The sequence below is a fragment of the Diorhabda carinulata genome, chromosome X (assembly GCF_026250575.1).
Source record: "Diorhabda carinulata isolate Delta chromosome X, icDioCari1.1, whole genome shotgun sequence".
NCBI lineage: Eukaryota > Metazoa > Arthropoda > Insecta > Coleoptera > Chrysomelidae > Diorhabda > Diorhabda carinulata.
Genome location: NC_079472.1, coordinates 21,569,163 through 21,594,237, shown reverse-complemented (window position 1 = coordinate 21,594,237; position 25,075 = coordinate 21,569,163). Strand labels below are relative to the sequence as shown.

Here is a 25,075-nt window from a genome sequence, read left to right as displayed (position 1 = left end):
ATCCAGTTGTACAAAATTCTTGTAATATATAACAAGTGGAGATTGCATCTCCCACCCTTAGATATAGGTGAGTCAGGTTAGTCGTGAAGACGAGGGTATGTAACCAGTCTTAGTTCGATCTTTGGAAGTATACATCAATAAACAAATTATAAACTAAAAACAGTCCTTATCATTTTAACAAATCGACTATTAGAATACAAGCAACACCACCTCTTACCGACGTTGACAATGATAAATTGAGTATTTCCAGGTGACACATATAAACATTTTATTGTACCTAGAAAACTTCTCTCAGTGTATTCTGTTGTGGTATGTTCACATTCAACAATTTTTTACTCTAGCGGATTGGCGACTCTCTAGTCTAGCTTCGACTCCAAATCAAAGCAAGATTGAACCTCCCCAAACTCTAAGTCCGTTTGTGGATCAACAAAATTTAATGTCAAACCTACTGTGACTAGACCTCGAATGCTCTGCTGCAATATATTTGCTTATGTAGTATCAATTTACTAAGGTGATGATGGTATATATATATTGTAATCGATCGGGGATATTATTTCTATCTGTATATCAGTTACTACAATCCCTGTTCGCGAAAATATTTTCCTTAAATATCTCCTTTCCTTAAAGTTCCTATTTGATCTGACCTAATTCATTCAGTTCTCTGCTTTTTATTCTTTGTTTCTTTATTCCATAATCATTTCTGCAGGCTGTAGATGACATTCTCCATAACTTCTATTCTTTGTTTGTGTAACTAATGCTTTTATTTCTGTTGGGATCTGCTTGTACTCCTCAAACGATTCTGCTGTTCTTAAGGATTTATATTTGAGGCTTTATTTTTTTATTATCCTTGATTTCCTGTCAGAATCATGGTGTTTCTTATATTTGGTTTGACTACTAGCGTTGATAATAATTATACAGGAGGTTCATCCATATATTTCTTTATCTTTTCTTAGCACATGTCATTCGCTTTAGTCTCCATTGGCGTTACTACCTCATGGACATATCTCACAAAGATAATATTGTTATTGTTCACTATTAATTTCATTGACTAAAATATGATTTAAAGATAGCGGAAGCTATGGTTTCGGTAGAACGAATCGAAGAATTTATGGTAACTGAAGAAACCACTATAGGAGATCCCAGTCCCTTAGATGAAAATTGGCAAAAGAAATTAAGGCATTTGAAAGACCGGAAGTTTAACAATTTTTATGGGAGACAGGCGTCTGTTCATGTCTCGCACGGAATCGCCAAATATGGAGACGTCGTTTGCTTGGACGATATAAATTTTAGATTGACGGCGGGAACGTTGTTTGCTATCGTAGGGCCAGTAGGTGCTGGAAAAAGTTGTATACTTCAAATGGTTATGGGAGAGTTACCATTATATAGCGGGAGAATTGTAGTGAATGGGGTAGTTTCTTACGCTGCGCAAGAAGCTTGGTTGTTTGCAGGTATTATTCCATCATACGCAACTATAGTTCTAATTTTGTTATTTCACTTTCATATAAGTATTTATAAAGAACAGCACACGAAAAGAATAAGTGTAAAGTCTTAAAGAAATTAAAATAAAATATTTATTTAAACGAACGAAATATTTAAAAATAGCCTGATTATATTACGAAAAAAAATGTTTGAAATCTCTAAGTGATTCCAAAAAGTATGATGAGAAGAATGTTATGAATCTCTTGTACAAAGGAAAGCAAAATGTATGGATTAAGTGAAAAAACAAATCATAGAAATCTAAAGAATGAAGTGAAAGCTCAAACAACAAAAGCGTCATTAATATCAGGGTACCAGGGAGATGTAATTTGGCGGAATAAATATATGACTACCAGGAGCAAAGTCAGAATATACAAGAACAGTAATGACATACTTCTGAAATGCGAACGCTAAGATCAATAGCGGGATACACATTATTTGACCACAAGAGAAATAATGAAATACATCCAGGATGTAGTGAGATGGGCGAGAAATCGGCGAAGGGAATGGAGAGACCACGTGAACAGAATGTCAGATGAAAGCTGATCTTGATCCTCTCAGCTGTATCTGGGCAACCATTGATGCAAACACAGGACTAAGTCCTAACGTACGATGAAGAATAAGAAGGAAAAAAACAAAGTTACTCACATCTTTTATAGGATGATAAGGTTTAAATATACTTTATCAAAAGAAGAAAAGACATTCAAATCACTGAAATTCTATTTTAGAAAATATCGAGAAAGAAGCCACAGAATATTGCGGAGGAGATAAGATTTTAGAAAAAGAATTCCAACTAATAGAACTGGGAAATCATTTAGAAGAGGCTTTCTTCATACCATGATTCAATAGAGATCTAATAACTATTAAAGCACTACGACAGCGTTCTTAGAATTATCATAATATAACTGATTTCATTGAATAAGTTTGGTTCATACTAAAATATTAATATTGTACGGTCTATTTCAAGGTTCCGTCAGACAAAACATCCTGTTTGGTAGGGAATTCAATTATCAAAGATACAGAGATGTTGTTAAAGTCTGTGCTCTCACTAGAGATTTTTCCATGCTTCCATTCGGAGATAGAACCATTGTGGGGGAGAGAGGAATTTCTCTAAGCGGCGGACAAAGAGCCAGAGTGAATTTGGCGAGGTGCGTTTACAAGGAGGCTGATATTTATTTGTTGGATGATCCTTTGTCCGCCGTCGATATACATGTCGGACAACAACTGTTCGAAGGATGCATAAAGAGGTAATTTATCGCGTCTATAATCTGGCCGCTCATTACAGAGAGTAATCACTGTAAGCCTGAATCACACCATACACAACACTAAAAGGTATTTAGTGGCAAATTTGAATTGAATTTTAAATGCTTTTTTCAAACTAACCTTTTTATTTGAATTTTAAATACTTTATTTTAATATCATATCATATAAATGATACTTTTATTTATCAATTGCATAGCATTCATACATTAAAATCATCGTTCACTTAGTTAACTACTAAATGTTATACCTACATATTTCACACGTTGCCTTGACTTTTTTAAAAGTATCTATAAATATATATAATTATTATTTTAATCGTAATTTTGTTTTCCCTAACCTTAAATAGCTAGACGGTTTTTCAAATTTATGGTATATTAAATAAAAATGTAAGAGTACCTAATACTGTAAAGTAATATCTAAGAAAGAAAGGGCGGATGAATTTTTATTTTAATCAAAATCGGAATCTGATTCCGACGAGGACGAATTGCTCTTAAATTTATTATTAGAGGTTCCACTTGTTTTTCCATTAAATTATCAATGTCCCACATTTGGATTGCCTTACTCCAATTGGTTTGGATAACATTATTTAAAGCTTTAGTAAATAAAGTTTGAACATCACTTATTTTAAATGTTGTGCATTTAATGTAGTTTTCCAATAATAACGAAATTTCTCAATATTCTTGATTTAAGGCCTCTTTCAAAAAAAAGTATGACTTGACATTGAAAATTTAAATAATTATATTAATAAATAGATCATCTACAAGATGAATATCAAAATAGAAATCTGTTTTTACCACAATATAATTTTTATAGTTGTTGGAAAAGTACTTGCATATGACTAGGAAAAATGTTTTATATTTTCACATTTAGTTTCTATTTTGTTCAATTATTGATTGTAGTATCTGCTTACCCTTTTCTTGAATATGTTATACATTATTTTTTTAGGATACTTATTTTTTTTAATGCAGCTTTCGCCTTTTGAATAGCTTAGCGTTTAAATTCCGGATCTGATAATATCACTTTTCTTTTTTGTGATACAGGATAATATGAATTGAAATTTGAATATTTTGAGTACCAAATTGGTTTTGTATACCATTCGGTTCTTATTTAATTATAAATTCTATATAAAGTGACATAAAAAAATCAATTTCATTAATTTGTTCCATTTTGAATTGTGAATTGAAGTTTTTTATGATAAGATTTGAGTTTTAATCCATGTTTGCAATTTTTTTTTTGATACAGCAGTAATGCTATCATGTTTATCTAAAAGTATACAAATTCTATCCAAGTGTTTTTGATACACTCTTTGTTATTGGAATGTTTTCCAAAAAAATAGCTGATCTAGGAACGAAACGAATTAGAGCGATATTAAAGGCAGTAGCCAGAAAAAAAATTGTGAGAAGGAATTGGTTCGATGGAAAAAGAGATAACGAAAACATTGACAGCTTGATACTCAATTTTCTTCCATTTTTTGAAAAATCCTCACAAAAACTCACTCATACGATTGTCAAATAGAAATGAAGCATCCAAAATGACTTAAATTTTAGTGAGAATCTCTCAACACATGCGGAATAATATATCAAAATATAAGTAACAGAAGACTTTTCATTCCAGCAAGAGCTGCAAAAACAGTAGGAACGAATGCTGGAATGGCCTCTGTTACGAGTGTTTTATACTTCCGCTTCTATTCAAATTATTCATTTATAGAAAAATTGTTATAAATGTACCTTACGGAAATTACACCGTAACGTAGGAGGTCCGTTGGCAGCACTGATTCATGTTTGACAGTTGACTTTCGAAATACTTTGTATTTAAAAGTTCGTTCGAGTCAGAAAAAATCTCATCTTGTAAGTGGAATGTCGGGTGAAGAACTTCAATTTTCACCTCCATAATTGCGGGACATGGTCTCTACTGTCATAAATAATTTTCTAACTGTTGATTTAAAAAAAACAATTATGAATAAGAATATGGAAAATGTATGGCTTGGTGTTCAGATAAAGGGCCACTATTATCACCGAAAGGGTGTTACTTTGCTGTAAAAAAAGTTATGAATTTGGAAGACTTATTCTATGTTAAACTCAACGTTATATATTCGTCAAAATATTATCCATCGTTCAGTCAGCTGTCAAAATGAAATTGTTATTCAGGGACACCAACCCTCTACAGAAAATTACCAAAAATCGTTTAAGAATGGAATCTCACACATTGTAGAAAGTTGGTTAGAATGGGTACAAAATTTATTCTATATTCGTGAATTGGTTTTTGTCTAAGCATTGTAACAATCAATTCAGATAAGCTTTAAGCAGAGAAAAACTGCCACCCGACGAGAGAGGAGCCAAATGCCGATTTCGTTCGATTGCAGTTGTTTTTTGTAAATTCATGTGGTACTCACTTTGCCAAATTACCAAATGATCGCATTGATTGCAAATAGTTCTTAGCATCATTTAAACGGCGGATCTTAACCTACTATGAACCTGTGAGTGTAATGGATAAAATAAGAATTAATAGTATTATCGATATTGATCGTACCCTACTAATTTAGTATAACACAACCTAACTGATTGAACTGCATCAAATTTTTGTCTATTTAGGTATCTTAAAGATAAAATAGTCATTTTGATAACGCACCAGCTGCAATATTTGAAACGAGCCGATCATATTGTTATCATGAACGAAGGAGTCGTTCAATGCCAGGGTCCGTATATGGATTTGATAGGACAAGATGATATTCCACAATTTGCGCATATATTGAAAGAAATTTCGACTACAACGCCAGTGGAAGAAAAAGAAGTTGAAAAATTACTCAAAGGTATTTCTGTAACTAGCGCGGTGTTTAACAGTATGATCGATATTGAAGGTAGAAAGGTAAGTTTAAGGAAAATAAGAAAAACAAATAATATTAATTATCATTGATCATTTGTAATTGGGTAATTAACTAGAGACCAAAAGTGGGTAAACAACACTAGATAAGTTGCAAAGGGTGGTTTGCCTTGCGATATCAGGAGCGACACGGTGATGTCTCAGGGCAGTCCTCTTAAAATTGCCCCTTGCAATATAGAAAGTGCAATAAAGTGTCAATAAAGGCATACAAGGAACAGAACTTGAAGCCCTGCGACCTAACTCGATATCTCATCATTCTAAAGAAATATAAGATGTCAATAGATATGATCACGGATCTCACGCCTTCCAAACTATGCTTTACTAAAAACTAGAAAATTATAATAACAAGTCTACAGCGATGGACAAATTCAAAGATTGAACCACGAGGCTTATTAGTATTCTAAACTGATGGCTCTATAACGGAAAATGGACAAGTAGGAGCAGGAATACATGGCCCAAGAACCAAGCTCGCTATCCGAATGGGATCAGTACCTTCTATTTTTTTTGTCGGAAACATATGCTTTCCTTACATGCGCAGCTTGTTGCGTACAACGTCATTACTGCAGTGCCAAGAAATTCATTCTGTCAGATAGCAGCGTAGCCCTATGAGCACTTGACTCTTATAAAATTAAGTCAAAGCTAGTAGTTATGGTCATAAAAAAGTGGGAAAACAACGAGAAGAAATCAGAAACATGAAATAAGACACCAGATCTGAAACAATCGAAAAGATTTCTTTCTACCAGTTGATCTCAAAAAGCACTTTTATTGAACAAACACGAGCTAAGGAGAGATACAGGTATGTCTACTGGACACGGTCCGGTTAACTAGTATCTGGTTAACATCAGAGAAACTCCCGTCAGCTCTTGTCGTTTCTGTAAAGAACCAAAGGAAACCGCCAAACACCTCCTTTGTGAGTGCAAGGCAATCTATAAACAAAGACTACAGTACTTAAATTCAAGCTTTTTAAAGCCAGAAGCCGCATAGCTCCCAGAACGGGTAGCTCACTTTGCAAAGTCGGTGATACCTAACTGGTGAACAGACCTAAACAATAGGTCAAAGTGTTAGCGAGGTAGATTCACGTCTTTACGTCCTAGCTTGTCTAATCTAATATGAATTAAGTTAAATTAAATTAAATAAAGACTTTAAATCATGGCATAGCAATATTGCTTTTTAGACAAATTGTTTTCCAAAGATTGTAGTGACACGAATCAGCTTGGTAGAATGACATAAAGAGCTGTATAAATATTAATTCCTTAGATCTATGCCAAAAAACTCGAAATTTTGATTATACATATAGTATAAATTTTCAAATTGTTAGTAATAACATTGTTCTGCTTTTTCAAATATCTTATGGCTCTTATACGAGGATGTATTGAAAAATTATTAGCCTACTATAGAACCATACAAAATTTCAATGTCAAAATATTTTATTACTCAACATATTCTCCTCTTAATTGGATACATTTATTACAGCGAACCTGCAACGTCTCTAGACCTTTCAAAAAAAGTGTTTCTTTTTGCTATGCAAACCAGACCTCCACAGCTTTTATCACCTCCTCGTTGAAAGAAAATTTACGACCTTTTAAACTTTTTTTCAGTTGAGGAAAGGGATGATAATCGGACGAAACCAAATCTAGTGAATAAGGGGGGTGCTCTAGTAATTCAAACCCTAAATCAAAAATTTTTTACATGGCAACATGAGATTTGTGTGCAGAGACGTTGTCCTACAAAAATAAAATACCTTTAGATAGCTTTCCGCGTCTTTTCTCTTTAATTTTTTCCCTTAGAGTGGTCAGTAATATCGAATAGTTATCTCCAGTTATTGTTCTACCCTTATCCAAAAATCAATCATGATTACTCCATGTCAATCCCAAAAAACTGAAGCAAGAACTTTTCTTTTAATTTATTGCGTAACTCTGGTTTACTTTTTTGACGTCAAACTTTACACTGACACTTCTAATAAGTTATTGTTCGTTGCTATGGTAACGCAATATTTTGTTTATGCATGGAACTGGTCTAGGCTAACTAGATATCAATACATCCTCGTATCGATTCAATTTTCGCCATTTTCTTCAATTTTTCTAAAGTTCTTCCACACTCCCAGTTTATCAATTTATTTTTAGGTCCTTTTTTAATATTTTTGTCAGCCTTTATTATTATTCTCATTAATCTATATCACTTTATTAGTATGATACTATGTACCAATATCAGCTGTTACTTCTTTATTTTTCCTTTCATTGATTTTTGTTTTTTATCTATGTCTGGTATCACTTAGTCTTTTCCATTATTTCTCCCAAATTTTTGTTTCTATTGCACTATTTTCCCGATAGGACTCTTGTCAGCATTCGTAGATTTATACTACATTCAGCAAATCCTCTGGTTATAGTTTCCCAGGAGAGTATTTACCTGTCGTAGCCCCTATAGGTTGTCCCAATAGTTGGTTTTGCTCCTATCTATCTTCTTGTCTAGTGTTTTTTTCCATTGTTCTATAGATGATACCCTAGAAGGGTTCAGGTCCCATGAAGGACTTGTCTGCTCCAGCTTTAGCGAGCTTATCAACTATTTCATTTCCCTTCATTCCGGTGTGTGCCGGAATCCATTGTAGGGTAACTTTATTTTTCTTGCCTAGCTTGTTTAATTTCTTGAGGCAATTTCAAACGAGTTTGGATTTTATGATATTGGAACATGAAGCTCTAATGACTGCTTGGCTTTCGGACAGGATGATGATCTCCTGTTTACCATATTTCCTGTTTAGATAGAGCTGGACACATTTTTTAATTGCATAGATTTCTGCTTTAAAAATACTTGTTGTGTTGCCCAATCTTCCAGAGTGTTTAGTCCTGGGCCCGTACACTCCTATTCCAGTTTTGTCTCCTGCTTAAGATTCGTCCGGATACCATTTAAAGGCATTTCTGTTCATTTCTTTTATGGTGTTATAATCCCTCTTATTTCTATAGCTTAGAATTGAGGTAAATTTTTTTTCAAAGCTAAATTTTTCGATATATTATCCTGAGGCATGTCCCTATTTTGTTCATTATTTAGGGACGGTTTTTCTTTGGTGCTTTCGTCTCTGAACATTCTAATTGATGTTTTTCCTGCCACGCATTCCATTACTATGTGGAGAGGTAGGAAACTTAGAATCACTTCTAGTGAAATTGTTGGACTGGTTGCAAATAAGTAAGCTCACCTAACCTCACCTTTGAGAAATTGTTCCTCGTAGTATTCAGGCTAGTTCTAGTATCCTAAACCAGTGCCCCATATTTCGACAACTCTAACTAACATCTTTTTGTAATGTTCTTATTTAGGGAAACAGTTTTTAATACAAAGCGGGTGGGATGTAGCTGTACACTCAGTTATTCATTTATTTACTAACACTTACACACTGAACTATTCACTAAAACTCAATATCTGATTTATTTAAATAACTGTTCACATCATTTTGTCACTATGCCATCAAATTGATAACTGACTATACTTTCGCTTTATATACAAACATGTTTTTGAAGAAACAGTCACATATTGGAAAAGGATCGGTTTCACAGTCTAAATCAGTACGAGAATTCGTAACAGTATAGATAATAACACTTTATGTGAATAATGAAATAATTGTGAACTTTTACGAGTTATAAATTTTCAGACACGTCCTTTAGTTGTACCAGAAATGAGAACTGTTGGAGCAGTCGAATTTACTAATTACACAGAATATTTTAAAGCTGGTGCGAATGGTTGCGGAATATTCTGTATGGTATTTTTATTTTTATTCGCCCAATTTGTTGCAAGTTTCGGGGATTATTTCCTAGCACAATGGTAAGTACGTGATAATGGATATATTCTTGACAAATAGATTTAACGTTTCGTAATTGGTAATTTCCTAGAAATAATGGAATTTTGCAATCTCCCCCTTATCAAAAATGCTTTTCTTTCTCTAGTACAGATGTATGTCATACACTAAATATATATTTCATACATGTATACTTCGATTTCTTTTTAAATTACGATAAAGGAATTTTTTATTGCTTGATTGATGGAGTGAAGAACCGTTTGTTTAAGAATTTGCATGCTAAAGAACTTTTAAACTAAAAATTGGCAACCTTGTGAAAACGGACAACAAAATAGTAAGAAATTCTTATCTTGAAATTACAGCTATTCTAATTAATGGTTTTCTCGAAGAAGACCAGTTTTAAAATAATTAACAAACTTCATTAAAAAATAATATAAAATACTGTACTGAAGTCCAACTAAAGAAAAACAAAAAATTCGATAGAAGTCTAACCAGCCATTGCAGGATTTCAAATTTTTGATTTTCAGGGAGCTTTTTCTTTCAGTATGGGTCCACTAAGACTGATGTTTTGGTTTCAACACTGTTGGAACCACGTAAACAAACATTGTTCTAAATTACGGAATTCGGCAATTTTTCGTCTTTTACATCTTTCTCCTGATTCTTGTTTCTTCAAGATTTCAGCTTCTTTTTTAATGATGATTGATAATGTCTCTCATGTATCCCAAACTGAGCTGCAACTTCTTTCCTTTTCAATCCATTTTTCACTGCTTCTATAGCTTTTAATTTATCAGCGTATGTGAGTGTTTTTAGTTTTCTTTTTGAACTCATTTTAAGCCAGTTTTATCACACAGCGATGTTTCCAGGACAATGATCAAAAGCTTATGATCCAAGCAAGCCGTTATCTTAAGGTTAACCGCCGCAAAGCTTTAAAGAATTTGGAAGAAGCAAACAATAGGTGACATATGTATTGTTAACCTTAAAAATTTAACTAGTGAACACGTGCAAGCAATAAAAACCGAAGCGTTTTGTTTTGCACACTCTTTCAAAATTGACAAACAATTTTATGTTATAAAGGCTGTGGAAACATTTCTTTAAGTTACTGAGGGACAATACAGATATTACTTATTTAAGTTTGCGTATTTTAAGTTATAGAGGTTTTGGGCTCTGATGAGAAGGGAACATCCTAACTTCAAAATTTCCATTGTAAAATGGGTTTGAACGCTCAAAAATATTTTGAATCGCGAATAACTCGAAAACCACGTAGAATTCAAAAAAAACTGTAGAGCACAAAATTCTCCAAAAATTTTTGCTCGAGTATTTTTTCCTAACATCAAAATTAAGAGCACAATATTCTGTACAAAAAAGGTTCCAATTTTTTCCTAACTTATCAATTTTCACCGTAAAATGGACTCTCGAAAATATATTTGATTCAATTAGATTCATTATCAGTTTAATATAGCATGTTCCTATTGTCTAAAAAAAGTATTGTATGATGAAAAGGTTATTAGAAAGAAATATTCGACAATGTTCTCCAAGACTTTACTTCTGTTTACTTCTAAACACGTCGTACGCGCACGCACGTTGTTGACATCTCTGCAGGTGGCAAGATTTCTCATGGGAAAGAAATGGGAAGAAAGCTTTTGTTCTCTTAAACCAAATATCTGAATACAATGTAACGACTCGCAATCGATTCTGTGTAACGTGCTTTCACAAATACAACTCAAAACTTTCGAATAAACTTTCTTTTGGATATTTAAGGACATATTTAAGGAAAAACGGGACATTTCGAACTTTCTATGCATTTTCAAAATTGTGAGAATAAGGATATACTATCCTGAGAATGTTTTTGTATAAATTTGAATCTGAGATTCTATGCTTCAAAATGAGTACCCACATTTTTGTGAAAGAGAAACTATTAAGAAGTCTGTAGATATTGAAATAACAATCAACCAAAGATAGTGTTCATTATCGCGTTTTTTTAAAGTTAGTTCATTTGAAATCAAAAAGTAATTCATGTGTGTTATATACATGAAAATATTGATAAATAGTGATGAAATATATCAAATGCTTATGTGCCCAATATACTTGTACTTCTTTGTCGAAAATTATGTTAGCTTACCCGAGTATAAAATAGGAATCTTAACCATGAATGAATTTTGATTCTTTTGTTCGAGCGGATGCTCCGGCTTTCGGCGTTAAAGGAGATTTACTCAGAAATAGTGGATCCAACGAAAAAATTACGGAGACCTTTTTGTAGAAAATTTCGTGCTCTACATTTTTTGTTCGGGCAGTTTTTTTCGAATTCCTCTTAGATTTCGATTTATTCGCGTTTCAAAATTTCGAAAACCCGTACTTGTTTTGTTAAGAGTTACTAGGCTTATTTAGTTACCGAAAACCACGAATAATCTAAATAATCAGATAAAGCTCAATACAATATGTTTCAAAATTTATTCAAAAGTTTTTTGCTCGATTCGAACTACTACTGAATTAGTTCAATTAGTTGCTGGAACGTAAAAAAAATTATTCATTTCTCGAACTGGGTACTGTTGGTACATATTTTCCATATCGCGCATAATCAATCAGTTGGAACAAACCTATCATTGCAAATTCCTCGTAAAAATTGTCTAGTAGTAGTGAAACAATTCAAAATTTTTTTATAGGGTTAACGTGGAAGAGCTTCGAATGCACAGGGGATCAGCTGAGGCGATGACATTTTTTAACCGTTTCTCGAGGAATGACTTCATCATTATTTATAATGTGCTAATTGTAGGGACGATCGTTATAGCGATTTTAAGATCTATAGTTTATTATACAATTTGTATGAGAGCATCTCAAAGGTAATAAGCATTTCTCTATTTTATCTTCCATATAAATTCTGGTGATTGCCATTATGAAATGATTATAGATTTTTCCTATAGCGAAAACCTCTCAGCACTCCCCTTTTCGAGATGTTATTTCTAAGTTGAGTGAAATTGAGTTATAATTTTTTTCTCATACCAAGTAAAAATAGGAACTTGGATTTCATAATTTCCGTGTACTCGCAAAGGACTATAAGCTTTGAAATTGAATTCAAAAGTCTTAGAATGCACAAAGCTTTAAAACCACATCCCACTATCGAAAATAATCTATGGAGTGAATCATGTAAGGCAATGAGGTATTTCCTTACATAGTACCCTTGGACGTTTCAGGGGTAGTTCCAGAACAGTTCCAGAACAATTGTCCAAAACCAATTCCCTTCCTCCCAGGGTACCTTCGGACACTTTTGGGGTCGTTTTGACGGGGTTGGGAGTTTTGAGCTTCGCGCCCATTGAGACTTTTAATCAGCTTACTCCAATCATTATGCCAAGTTTCTGAAAAATTTGCCGGAGCCCAAGTATTGAAAATATTGAGCGTGGTCCTTTTAGATCACGTGCATGTACACGCCTAAATTTAATACCTCCTCATGAAAAAAGAACCATTCAAATTCTGTTCGGTCATTATTCTAATTTATTCGAAAAATGTTAGTCTAGAGCCAAGTTGAGAGTTCATAATAGTCCTGGTGCAGATATAATCTATGCACTTGTAGATCGTGAGTGTAATAATTGGTGTCGGAACGATAATTTTGATAAAATGTATATTAATGACGAATATAACTAAATGCAACAGTCGTGAATATGAACGTACTTTAAGTTATCATTTTTTAATAATACCTTTTTTCGCTGTCCTTAATAATATAGAAGGAATGTTGAAAAAACACCAATGGTTAGTACTTTGCGAGTACAAGGAGATTAAAGACACAAGTTTCTATTTTCAATTTTAGGAAATTTATGATAGTTCCATAAGGGTAATCACCATCTTATTTTTTTTACGTGAAGCTAGAAGCGACGTGTATATTTTATTGAAAATTCTGTTCACTCTCAATTTGAGATATTGTCACGTTTATACCATTTGCGTTTTTAGACTGCACAATAGGATGTTTGAAAGTGTTATACATGCGGTACTTTTATTTTTCAATTTAAATACCTCCGGCAGAATATTAAATCGTTTTTCGAAAGATTTGGGACAAGTGGATGAACTATTACCGAATGCTTTTTGTGACACCACCCAAGTACGTATTTGAAATTTTTGAAAATGAGATGCAATAAAATTGATTTTATTTACGCCTAAATATACGTGTTTATGAGTTTAATGTCTGCTTAACACTTCAATACACGCTTTGTATCTGACAGGTATATGGGTTGAGGTTTCTAATATAGAATATGAACGCTAACAAACACTTTAACCCTTCTTTCAGCTCAGCTTATTCTACCGTGCACCAACTCAGCAGTTACAAACAAGAAATCATTCCCGGCATTGTTTGGAGGAAACAAAATTGGGAAGGCTCACCATATATACTTAAAGATGATGTGGTCAATATCTTTGTCTGCAACATTGTCTTTTCTTTATTCAGATGATTGCTACTTTAATAATAGTAAATGTACTGAAGTTAAAGAAAACCAAAGTAAACCCTTGTTCAAATACCGAACACGATATTCCAATGTTTTTTAAATTTATTTAACGATGATGTGAATTTATACATATGGTGGCTCTTACTTTATTTATACACTAAACAGTAAACTATTCACTAACTTATTATCAAACACTTTTATATTATTCATTGAAAATCACAATTTACTCAGCTATCCCTATGTGTCCGGGGTGATATCAATTTGTTTATTGAGTGATTCGCTTATAAATAACTGCCTATTTATACAGTACAGATTTTTTTATAATTTGGTTCTAGAATGTGAATAAATGAAAAGGACTTTCAAGAAATTTATTCTATAAAAACGGAGCTAACATAATGTAAACTGGTTATAAAAAATAATATAAAGAAACTACCGCTTTCTAGCTATTCGCGGAAATTTGTACCTGACACGTCCACCAAATTTTAGATTCTACTAACATGATCGAGCAGGATTGGTTTCACGGTTCATGTCGTTGACGAGTTCGTAACAATATGTTTCTTTATTTATGTACAGGTTTTCGTTATACTTTATATTGATTGTACATATTTGATTTTTTGTTGATTTTTAATTATCAAATTAATTTTCCTTATCTTGTTTTTTTCAATGTTAATGGCTTTATACAAAAATATTCAATTTCAAATGGATGAGTGATTCTCAGTTCAAATAAAATGTTTCATTCTCAAGTTGAGATCCTCCTAATTGACAAGGTTCACAGTTCTTAGGAGAGTTAATTTTCAAGATGTTGTGAGTTTATTAATTTTTTTGAGTACTCAATAATTTTTTCAATAGTTTTCTACAACTTTTAAATTGTTCATTTGAGCTATTGGATAATTTTTTATCTAAAATCTTATATTAGAATGATAAATAGTGTGAAATTTATTTTGTATCTCCCAGATACAAGGCGTGTGTTGAAATAGATTCAAAAGACGCGTCCATCAAATTGAGATTTCCCCTGATGTCACTAACAGTATATTCTATCCATTTTTTACCGACGAATATTAATTAAATTCTTAAGAGATTCATTTTAACCTCCTCTGATAGCTTCAAAACTTTTTAAATTACATTGTGTCGTTATGAAATTTTTGAAGTCTAGTAAATTTAATTAATAATGCAAAATTATACATTTCTATGTCAGATTTGATTCTGCGACCATTTGAGTAGAGGACCTAAGCACGCGATTTTTTTATTGAATGATTTATTACCATCACAAGCAGGAAAGTATGGAAAATTTCAAGTCAATGGGTTGATTAAAATGTAGTGAAAATTACGTTAAAAATAGGTTACGTGTTAACCTAACTACGAGGGTTGTTATTTAAGTTAACATAGACGAATGAAAACAATTGTCGAAGCATTTTTTCCATTCTTGTTGAGGTGATGCATGTGATTTCAACGAATCTGCTTATTCAGGTGTAGAAAAATGTTGACCTCGCAATTTATTTTTGATCTGCGGGAATGAGAAATCATTGGGTGCCAATCATTGGACTTTATGGCGAATGACCCATCAATTCGATGTTTTCAATAAGGTTTTTGCTTAAACTGATGTATGGGAGCTCGCATTGCCGTGGTGGAGAACATTTGGTTCAAAGTGCCTCGTGCTCGAACAACATTTACTGAATTTGACGCGTCTTGAAAGACTCATACAGTAGATTGTTATTTAGTTTCTGATTGGTATGTATAAATCCATGATTCGTCACCTGTCAAGATCTTTTTGACGTCCTTTGAAGCACCGCAATTGATTTTCAGAATTTCTTTGCATCAATCGACACGATCTTTTTTGAGCGATTGGCCAATTATGCGGTATCCAACGCGAAAAAATCTTTTAATATGCGAGTGGAACTCATCCCCAAGTATGCAGCGATGCCACAGTATGTCATCTGACGATCTTGCAATACCATTTTACGCACAGCGTCGATATTTTCTGGCACAACAGCAGACTTTGGACGAGATTCACAAAATTCATCATGTAGCGAAGTGCTACCACGAGTGAATTCGGAAAACCAGCGAAAATGTTCGTGACTTAATTTCATTTTTTGAACAAGACGAATGTTTTGTACACTATTAAAAATGTCAAACTTTATGATGGCAATGTAAGTTTTAACATATTCACATCACTGTTGCCATATCTCAAAACTTAAGTAGTAGTCTTCGTACAGTTTATGACAAAATATTGAAACAATGACTTTGACTACTTGATATGTACATCTATTTTTCGCGAATTGGTTGGTTATGACGTTAGAATATAGGACAATTTGATGGACTGTATATAATTACAATTTTTTAGAGAAAAGAATAATAGTGAAATTATTATAATGATAACTATTTTAGCTATTATTGAGTTTAGTAGGAGCTGTATTAGTAGTGGCTATTGTTGATTATTATTTGCTGATACCAATTTTTATGGTCATGATAACATTTTTCTTCTTGAGAGACATTTATCTCAGGACAAGCCGAAACGTCAAGAGGTTGGAGGGTATCAGTAAGTATGAATTGTTTTAATTCAATAAATAGTTCAACAAATTCGAGAAAAAATCGTAAAAGTAAATCGACAAAATAGAAATTCTTATCATAAATATTTCTACAAATATAAAGAGAATAAAGAATTACATAATATTGTGAATAAAACATTACAAAAAAGAAGTCAAACCCTGTCTACATTATCACTAAACCAACATTCACAATGGCAATGCCTGACGCGCGTTTCAATAACCAAGTTATCATCTTCAGAGACTAAAGGTGAAAGTTTATTTCAGTATGAATATTATCAATGGTTCCAGATTAATTAATTAATCTTGTAAGTACAGCTCTTGGATAGTAAAGGATTAGCTTCAATCTAGTCTGTCGTGGTCTTTCAAATATTAAATTTGGCGAGTAGTGGCTTTGTACAGAAAACTCGATCAAGAGTAATAATCTCGCTTATATCTCACCATAACTCAACCATACTCAAGGCTTCCCTCTATAGTGCAAGTGCTTGTTCCCTGCTTTCATTTCCATGGTTTTACCGAATACAAGACGCCATTCCTATTGGTTGAAGTTATGGAAGACGGTCAGCTGTTTTTATTGTCTACCAACTTACTAATGGCACTTAAAATATTTACATCTGGCAACTTCGCTTCCATACATACGAAATATGTCAAAAAATTTAATACACGAGATGTTTACGTTAAACCGTTATTTTTAAATGTCCGGTATTCAAACTTTATGATAAATACATCGTTTTAAAGATATATTAAGTTGTGAAAATTTGTTATATGAGTCAGATTTTCTTTCGAAATAGTCTTCTCTGAATAATTGATTGATTTTAACTGTGACTCGATAAATATATAGAATATTTTGGTATTATTTTAGTAGTTTACATTTAACTTCTCAATTAAATAAAATAATTTTTTTAATTTCTTATTTCTTAGTCCTTTTGATATATTAATGCATCTTAATGTTATTAATTTTAGGTAACTTCTTAAAGAAAAATCGAAACGTCAAATTTTATCTTCCAAAAATTATTAAAAAAACTAATTTTGAAACAAAAGAGATCTAAAATCAAGAACATTAAGATGCAATAAATAAAATATTAATATTTCTCACTAAAATTGATTTGTTGGTAATCCGAGACATAAAATTAATATTGAAGATAGAGAGTATTATCGAAATGGAGCAGTTTGGAATTGGAGAAGTTAATAACTCTCTATCTCTCTTTACTCTCTAATAAAATCGAAACTAATTGTTCTCCTTCTTCGTTGTTACCACTACTTGACGTGATAGCGATCCAATCAGGATAAAGGAAAAAGAGATAGAGATTAGTATACTGATGCTATTTCTCTTTCTATCAGCAGTTTGGGCCCACTTGAACAATATCCCATACCTTCCTTTCTCTATCTTCAAAATACAAAGAAAATTAACATTAAAAAAAAAACAATTAAGAAAAGTAAGGAATTTAATGAAAAAAGATTTATTACGTATTAGAATACATTGCTTGGGAATTTATTTCTTAAAACTAACATCGTCCAAATATAAACCGTTGCGTTCAATCGTCGGTTTGTTAGCTTAAACTTTGGATTTGACATAACCTTACAGGAAAAAGTCCGTAGGTGTTAAATCGGAGCTTCGTGGAGGACAACTTATGTCACCATTTCTGGAGATCAATTCGCCAGAAAAAATTAACTCTATGATCCGACACTGACTTACACTAACTTTCTTCGTTATAATGATGCGGTTTATTTGCGATGGATCTAGGCGACAGGTTTATTTATTTTTTAGCTCGAAGTCCGGTGTTTGCACATTTGAATGCGACTTTACAAGGTTTGACAACTGTTCGTTCGAATGGCGCTGAAAAAATTTTAGTCGAAGAATTCGATTATCTTCAAGATATACACAGTAGTGCTTGGTTCATGTTTTTATACACGTCAAGAGCCTTTGGACTTTGGCTAGATTTAATTTGTACAACGTTTATCATGTACGTTACCTACAACTTTGCTATATTTGATACAGGTAAGTAACGTACAATGTTTCTCTTAAATATGATAACTATTCTTCATTTTACTCTTCATTTCTTTTTCTGTGATGTTTTTATAATAGTGAGAAGAAGAAAAATAACGATTCCACTTATTTGAATTCAAACAAAAATGGCCATTGGATTGTGTCGAGCATTTTTGTTGTGAATCATTACAGAATGTCAAGAGAAAAGTTTATATTTAGTACTGTGTCATGTATTGTTGAATTATGCATCATGGGTTTTACAAATTGTTGTGGACCCAAATATTACTTTTACAACATGATATAAAGTATTATTTAGGCTATTACCCTAAGAGGGCAAATATATTTAACCTAAAAATAGCAAAGGAGTCATTCAAGCACTTGACTCTTATAAAATTTGGTTGGAGCTAGTATGGGAATCACCTTTGAACTCATTGGAGCAAGGCGGAACAATTCCTTTCAAAGCATTATAATCTCTCAAAAATTTTCCAAAAAGCAATTAAGCCATGATCACAAAGTGGGAAAACGAGAATAAATCAGAAACATGGAGTAAAGCTCCAGGTCTGAAAAATCGAAGAGATTTATTTTTTATTCTATAAACTGGTCCTTTTCATTAAACAAAGATGAGCTAATAAGAGTTACTGGTATGCTCACTGAACACTGTCTAGTTAACTACCATCTGACGATCATCAAAGAAATTCCTGACACTTCTTTTCGTTTTGTTTCGTTTCTGCATACAACCAAAGGAACATCTGTTCATAGACAAAGCTACGGCACCTTTTGGCTTTTCAAAGCTGGAATAGGAAAACCGCATGGCCCTTAGGCAAGTAGCTTATTTGACAAAGTCGTTGTTCTATGACTGATAAATGGTTCGGAGTAGGGAACGACTTTCATGCACTAGATCTTCTAATCTAATCTATGAACGCAATTAATAATTACTAGATCTTTCCGTATCTCTTCTCGAGTCCATACTAATTTCTTTCTCCACTTCTTCTAATTAGCTTTTACTACAAGTTTATTTGCTTCGTAGCGTTCTTTCTTAATCTTGCACCACATCACACACTAATTTACGTTGCGTATACGTTGAGAGCTTCTCAATAACATTTCAATCATGATGAACGCATAGTCTTAGTTCAACAATCGTATAAGTGAGTTGATTCGAAGATTTTTCTAAAAATGGAAAACTTGCAATGCGCCTATGCAAGTGAAAGAGGAGCTAGACACTCTATTCGTAGTCTGTGCGCCTTCTTTTGCGACTGTAAAATTTTGGTCATCTGAACTCGAACATGGCCACAATTGTAATACAAACGGTTTGAAAATTAGTTACACGCGACTCTACCAAATAAATAGCATTTATATTGTAATAAAAAAACGTCGTTTATAACCTGCTATTTCAGATCAGTATGGTAGTGGTGTAGGATTATCTATCACTCAATGTATAGGTCTTAGCGGGCTGGTGCAATGGGGAATGAGGCAATCTGCTGAACTCGAGAATCAAATGACTTCGGTTGAAAGAGTCCTTGAATTTACTAAAATTCAGCACGAACCTCCATTGGAATCGGTACAATATTATTAAGAGGTTATGTTATACTCACTTATTTTTGTTATTATTTTTAGACTCCCGATAATAAACCACCTGCAAATTGGCCAAAATATGGTAAAATTGAATTTGTCGATACTACCATGAAATATAGTTTATTCGAACCGCCTGTTTTAAAAAATTTGAATATACTTGTTAAGCCAAGAGAAAAGGTTGGTCTTTTTGATATTTCGCCTTTATAAATGAACCATTTTGATTTTAGCTCTCTTTTAATATAAATAGTGTATTTTTTATTGAAAATATTTAGTAAACTAATCCCTAATCCTAATTTATTCAAACACACTGTCAAGTTTACTTGTCACTACCCCGATATGTCATAATGACATCAAATTGTTCACTGATGTAGACCTATTTTATATACTATCATCACATTCTCGAATCTTCGTCTCCTGAAAATCTCAAAGTTGCCATAAACAAACAAAAAAGCCTTGCTCTGATGGAAATACGTCGATTTTTCTGGCCAATATAGGAACGGAGGCAATCTGAGCAGGGAATTTCATACACTCCATGGTGTTAATTTCATATTTTAACTTTGACAGATCTGATTAGGTGGGAGAGTTTCTGATGGGGTTTGAAGATTCTGCAAATCTTGTCTATTGCAGATGATTTTACTTCCACCTCCATCATGATTTGAATACAAGGAAGTACACCATTTAGATGGAGCAGAAAGGAATCTCTTCTATGGGGCCAAATGACATAAATATCAACAACATATCGTAGCCAACAACTTGGTCGTAGAGGGTAGGAGAATAGTGCTTTATTTCCAAAATGGTCAATGAAAATAAAGAAACAATTTTAAAGTTATTGATTATGAGACCTTATAACTCCTCAGGGATGCCTGGTAAAATTAGATGATATTGAAGATTAGGGAACGTTATTAATTGTGAAACTTAAGGAAACAAAGCATGATGTACACAGGAGAATTTCCGACCAAATACATCATCGGTAATTGTGATGGTAGGAAGAAATATAAAGTCAACATAAGAAACTTCGACTGAGATTTCATAAAAAGTGACATTTTGTTACCTGTCAAGAGAGAGGGTAAAATGTCAAACTTTTTCCCTTTACAGAAAAAATGTAGTTAATTTCTGCCATGTAAGGTTGACTCGTTACAATAGTCCATTAACGAGATTTTCCACTTTTTATTGCAATTTACATATCGACCATACTTTCCTATTAATTTTTATTTCGTTTTAGATAGGAATCGTGGGAAGGACGGGAGCAGGAAAATCGTCTCTTATCAATACACTTTTCAGGCTGACAAACTACGATGGTTTAATCCTAATTGACAATCTTGATATCAGCGTGATGGGTTTACATGATTTGAGAAAGAAGATATCAATCATACCTCAAGTGAGATGCAATGAAAGTTGAAGTAGAACAAGCTTATTTTCAAATTTTTTTAGGAACCCGTATTATTTTCTGGCACACTTAGATATAACCTGGATCCTTTTAACGAATATACCGATGAACAGATTTTCGCATCGTTGTTAGCAGTAGAAATTAAAAACGCGATGCAGAGTGGAATTGGTATGTATATATGTCATAAATAATTGTACAGGCTGGTGTTCTTCTGGGTTTAAAACATCTTACGATGAATCTTAGCAGTGTATTGCAACTCTATAGATGCATGCACCATGACGAGGTAGAGCTTCGTCTGAAGTTTACGTTTGATCAATATGAGTTCACCAGATCGTTCTCCAGATACTTGATGTACTCATTGGTTCTGGATGACTCCCAGGTGTAGCATAGGTTATCATCCCGACTCTTGTCATCTTCTTCGTCTTGACTTTGTTTTAAAAATGCTACGTCTTCGTTTGGATACTCTTTCAGAGTAAATTAGAGCTTTGTGGATGATTCTGCTCTTCTTTTCTGGGTGCTAGTTCATTTGACTCCGAATCCAATTTGTCAAGTTTATTGTTCTAGTATCTGGATCAGTGTTGTGACTTCTAGTCTGACCAATATATTGGTTATTCTTCTCGCTCTGGTTTTTTCCCTGATGAACTCCCATAATTTGGCATTGATGCTGAAGAACCTTGTGTATTTTTCTATTCTTCTTGTCTGAGCAAAAAAATAATCAGATATGCAAATGAAAATTCAATATCTAATACAGAGAAAACAAATTTTCGAAATTGTAAATTAAAATTGATTTTAGAATGCCTTGATGACATTATGACTGAAGGGGGCACAAATATTAGCGTAGGCTCCAGACAAATGGTATGTTTAGCTAGAGCAATTTTAAGAAACAACAGAATACTGGTACTAGACGAAGCTACTGCTAATGTGGATGCTCAAACGGATAGATTTATTCAAACGACAATTCGTACAAAATTTGCTCACTGTACAGTATTAACAATTGCTCATAGATTGAACACTGTTATGGATTCCGATAAAGTAAGATATATCAAGCATTTTTCTTTATTCTATCTAGAAATTATTTTTTATAATATTGACGTATGAAGTGATTTACAATTTTCAGCTTCTGGTAATGGACGGTGGTAGGATGATAGAATACGATCATCCTCATGTATTGATTCAAAATAATGGTTTATTGGCGGAGATGGTGAAGAAAACTGGACCTGGCATTTCAGACAGACTAAAAATAATTGCCAAAGAGGTAATAACAATATGTATAGAAGATAAAAGATTAATATATAGTGTTACATCATCTCAGAGGACATTTTCATAAAGAGACAAACTTAAAAAGTCCCATATAATTATGGAGTGCTTTCAAATGAGTTTGAGAGAGAGAGAGAGAAAAACCGTTCTCTTTTGAATAATTGGCCACGTTGTTAGCTGAGTGCTCATATGAGTATCATAAGATTAGAATGTAAATATTGTCATGATGAAAAAATATAAAAATGGGAGTACAGTTAGTAATATGAAGGAATACTCAAGGCTTTAGAATTTTCTTTATATGGTTAGGTCAATTTTCCTTTCTAAATTTCTCTATTTGGTCTTGTCTTGTGCATCCTCGTCCCATCTTTCTTATTGCTACCTTCACCTCTACTATCCGTTTCCTCTTTGGTCTTTATCAATTTTTGACTCCAGTACCTGCCAGCTGAACTAGGAGTTTTGGTTTTCACTTCATTAAGTAAAATGATTATTTTTCTTTAGAATTCTTTATGCCCTTGCGATTCATTAAAATTACTAGGGTTTTTATTTTCAATTTTCTTTTATCTATATTGTCTCATTCAAAGCAAAGTTTATCTGAATAGCTTTTTTATGCATCTTATGTGAAAATGACTCAGGTATTCAAACGTGGTTACTTTTCTATCACTATTTTTTACCTTTTTTCATGCTCCCGTTTTTAGTTTACTACCATCCCCTTGCAGTTTTTGTTATTTGATTACATTCTTAGATGTTTATTGTTTATACTTTTTCTTCCATTTTCTTAAATGTATCTGCTACGTTTACTATATCGTCTGAATATATTAATGCGTCTAATTTCTCAGGTAGTAAGTTTCTGTACCTAGCCTATTATCGTCTCCACTTTATGGTTCTTATCATACTATATCTTGATGGTTTTTATCATCCTATCCATGACTAGTATTAATAGGCTTTTGAACCGAATGCAGATTTTAAAGCTACTGTCTATTCTACTCTCATGCCACTTAACTTTGTCTCTATAATTCTCGTATCTCTTTCCTATTTTCCCTAAAAAATTTATCATTGGCTTCCGTGTTATCACATCTACTAACTTCTCCTATTTTGGTTTGCATCTCCCTATTTCTTCTTCGTGATTTTTCTCATGTTCTCCCAACGTTGTATCATTCCCCTCCAAACTCCAGTTTTTTTCCTGTTGTCATTTTATTGTCTTTGTGACTCAATTTTTCTCGAAAAATTCCTTCCATGTCTCTAATATATCTTCTGTGTTTATTTTCTATTGTTTCCTTAATTACTAATCTTTTTATTTAATTTTTTTTACAACCCTTGCTCTGATTTTGTTTTAAAAAGCATCTGTAATCCTTACAGCTACTCGCTCTTTCTTCTCCATATTGATTTCATGCTTTTTTCTTTTTTCTTTCAATTTCTTTCTTGACTTTGTTTTTTATGGTTTTATATACCTGTGGCGATCTCGACATATGCCTTCAATCGCGGCATTTTTTTCCTTCGACCGTCCACGAACAGCTTTCCCAATAACACAATAATCCTTGAACTCTTGACTTACCGATACCTGACTCAATTCCGAAATAACTTCTTTTGGGAATTCCACGTCATCTTTCTTTTATAATCTTAATGTCGTAAGAGTATAAGCAATTAACTTAATCGCCTTTAATACACTTGGTACAGGTTTAAAACCAACAAACATACCTCAATTCCTCTACTTTCTTATTATTCAATTACACGGACCCAGCGAAGCGAGCAGTTTTTATTTTTGTGTATATTGATCTGTTGGTATATAATCGGTCCATCGATTGGTTTAAACAGCGTTAAAATCCGTTTAATAGTTTTCGAGTTATTCACGGTTATATAAAAAGGTAGATACAGCATAGATCTTGAATTTTGAAGTTGTGTTAGGTTGTGTTAAATTTACCTTTTGAATCGCTCCATCGATCGGTTTAAATGGCGTTGAAATCTGTTCAATAGTTTTCGAGTTATTCACGGTTGTATAAAAAGGTAGATACAGCATAGATCTTGGATTCTAAAAATGTGTTAAATTTCTGTATATATCCCACCAAAATTCGACTTATCATATATCAAAATTTTTTCTTTGAATCGCTCCATCGATCGGTTTAAATGGAGTTGAAATCTGTTGAATAGTTTTCGAGTTATTCACGGTTGTATAAAAAGGTAGATACAGCATAGTTCTTGGATTTTGAAGATGTGTTAAATTTCTATTTAACCCACGAAAAATCGACTTATCATATATTAAAATTTTTCTTTTGAATCGCTCCATCGATCGGTTTAAATGGCGTTGAAATCTGTTCAATACTTTCCTTCCCTTTTATATTTAATACAATTCTTCCATGCCGCTCTTCAACTGTTAAACTAATCATTTTCATACTAATAGGTTTTTTCTTGTGAAATTTTCTTGATCTATTCTTTCCATGATTGTTTCTGCAATTTATTTAAAAACTCTTGTTTTCTCCTCACTAGTGCGCTTAATTGAAAAAAAAT

At 32.9% G+C, this 25,075-nt stretch overlaps 1 protein-coding gene across 2 annotated transcripts in view; it reads left to right on the top strand.

The window, feature by feature from the left end:
* Window positions 1-25,075, top strand: part of LOC130900966 (probable multidrug resistance-associated protein lethal(2)03659) — a 36,929-nt gene that overhangs the window by 11,633 nt on the left and 221 nt on the right. Inside the window, exons 7-20 of one of the 2 annotated variants that reach the window (XM_057811996.1) lie at window positions 1,067-1,448; window positions 2,444-2,723; window positions 5,331-5,604; window positions 9,257-9,426; window positions 12,061-12,237; window positions 13,340-13,487; window positions 16,213-16,363; window positions 18,139-18,369; window positions 19,752-19,915; window positions 19,972-20,106; window positions 21,152-21,307; window positions 21,361-21,484; window positions 22,110-22,348; window positions 22,434-22,571. In XM_057811996.1, the coding sequence (XP_057667979.1) occupies window positions 1,067-1,448; window positions 2,444-2,723; window positions 5,331-5,604; window positions 9,257-9,426; window positions 12,061-12,237; window positions 13,340-13,487; window positions 16,213-16,363; window positions 18,139-18,369; window positions 19,752-19,915; window positions 19,972-20,106; window positions 21,152-21,307; window positions 21,361-21,484; window positions 22,110-22,348; window positions 22,434-22,571 (2,769 nt within the window). The remainder of the gene's footprint in view (window positions 1-1,066; window positions 1,449-2,443; window positions 2,724-5,330; window positions 5,605-9,256; window positions 9,427-12,060; window positions 12,238-13,339; window positions 13,488-16,212; window positions 16,364-18,138; window positions 18,370-19,751; window positions 19,916-19,971; window positions 20,107-21,151; window positions 21,308-21,360; window positions 21,485-22,109; window positions 22,349-22,433; window positions 22,572-25,075) is intronic. The other variant, XM_057811997.1, reaches the window with a different exon arrangement.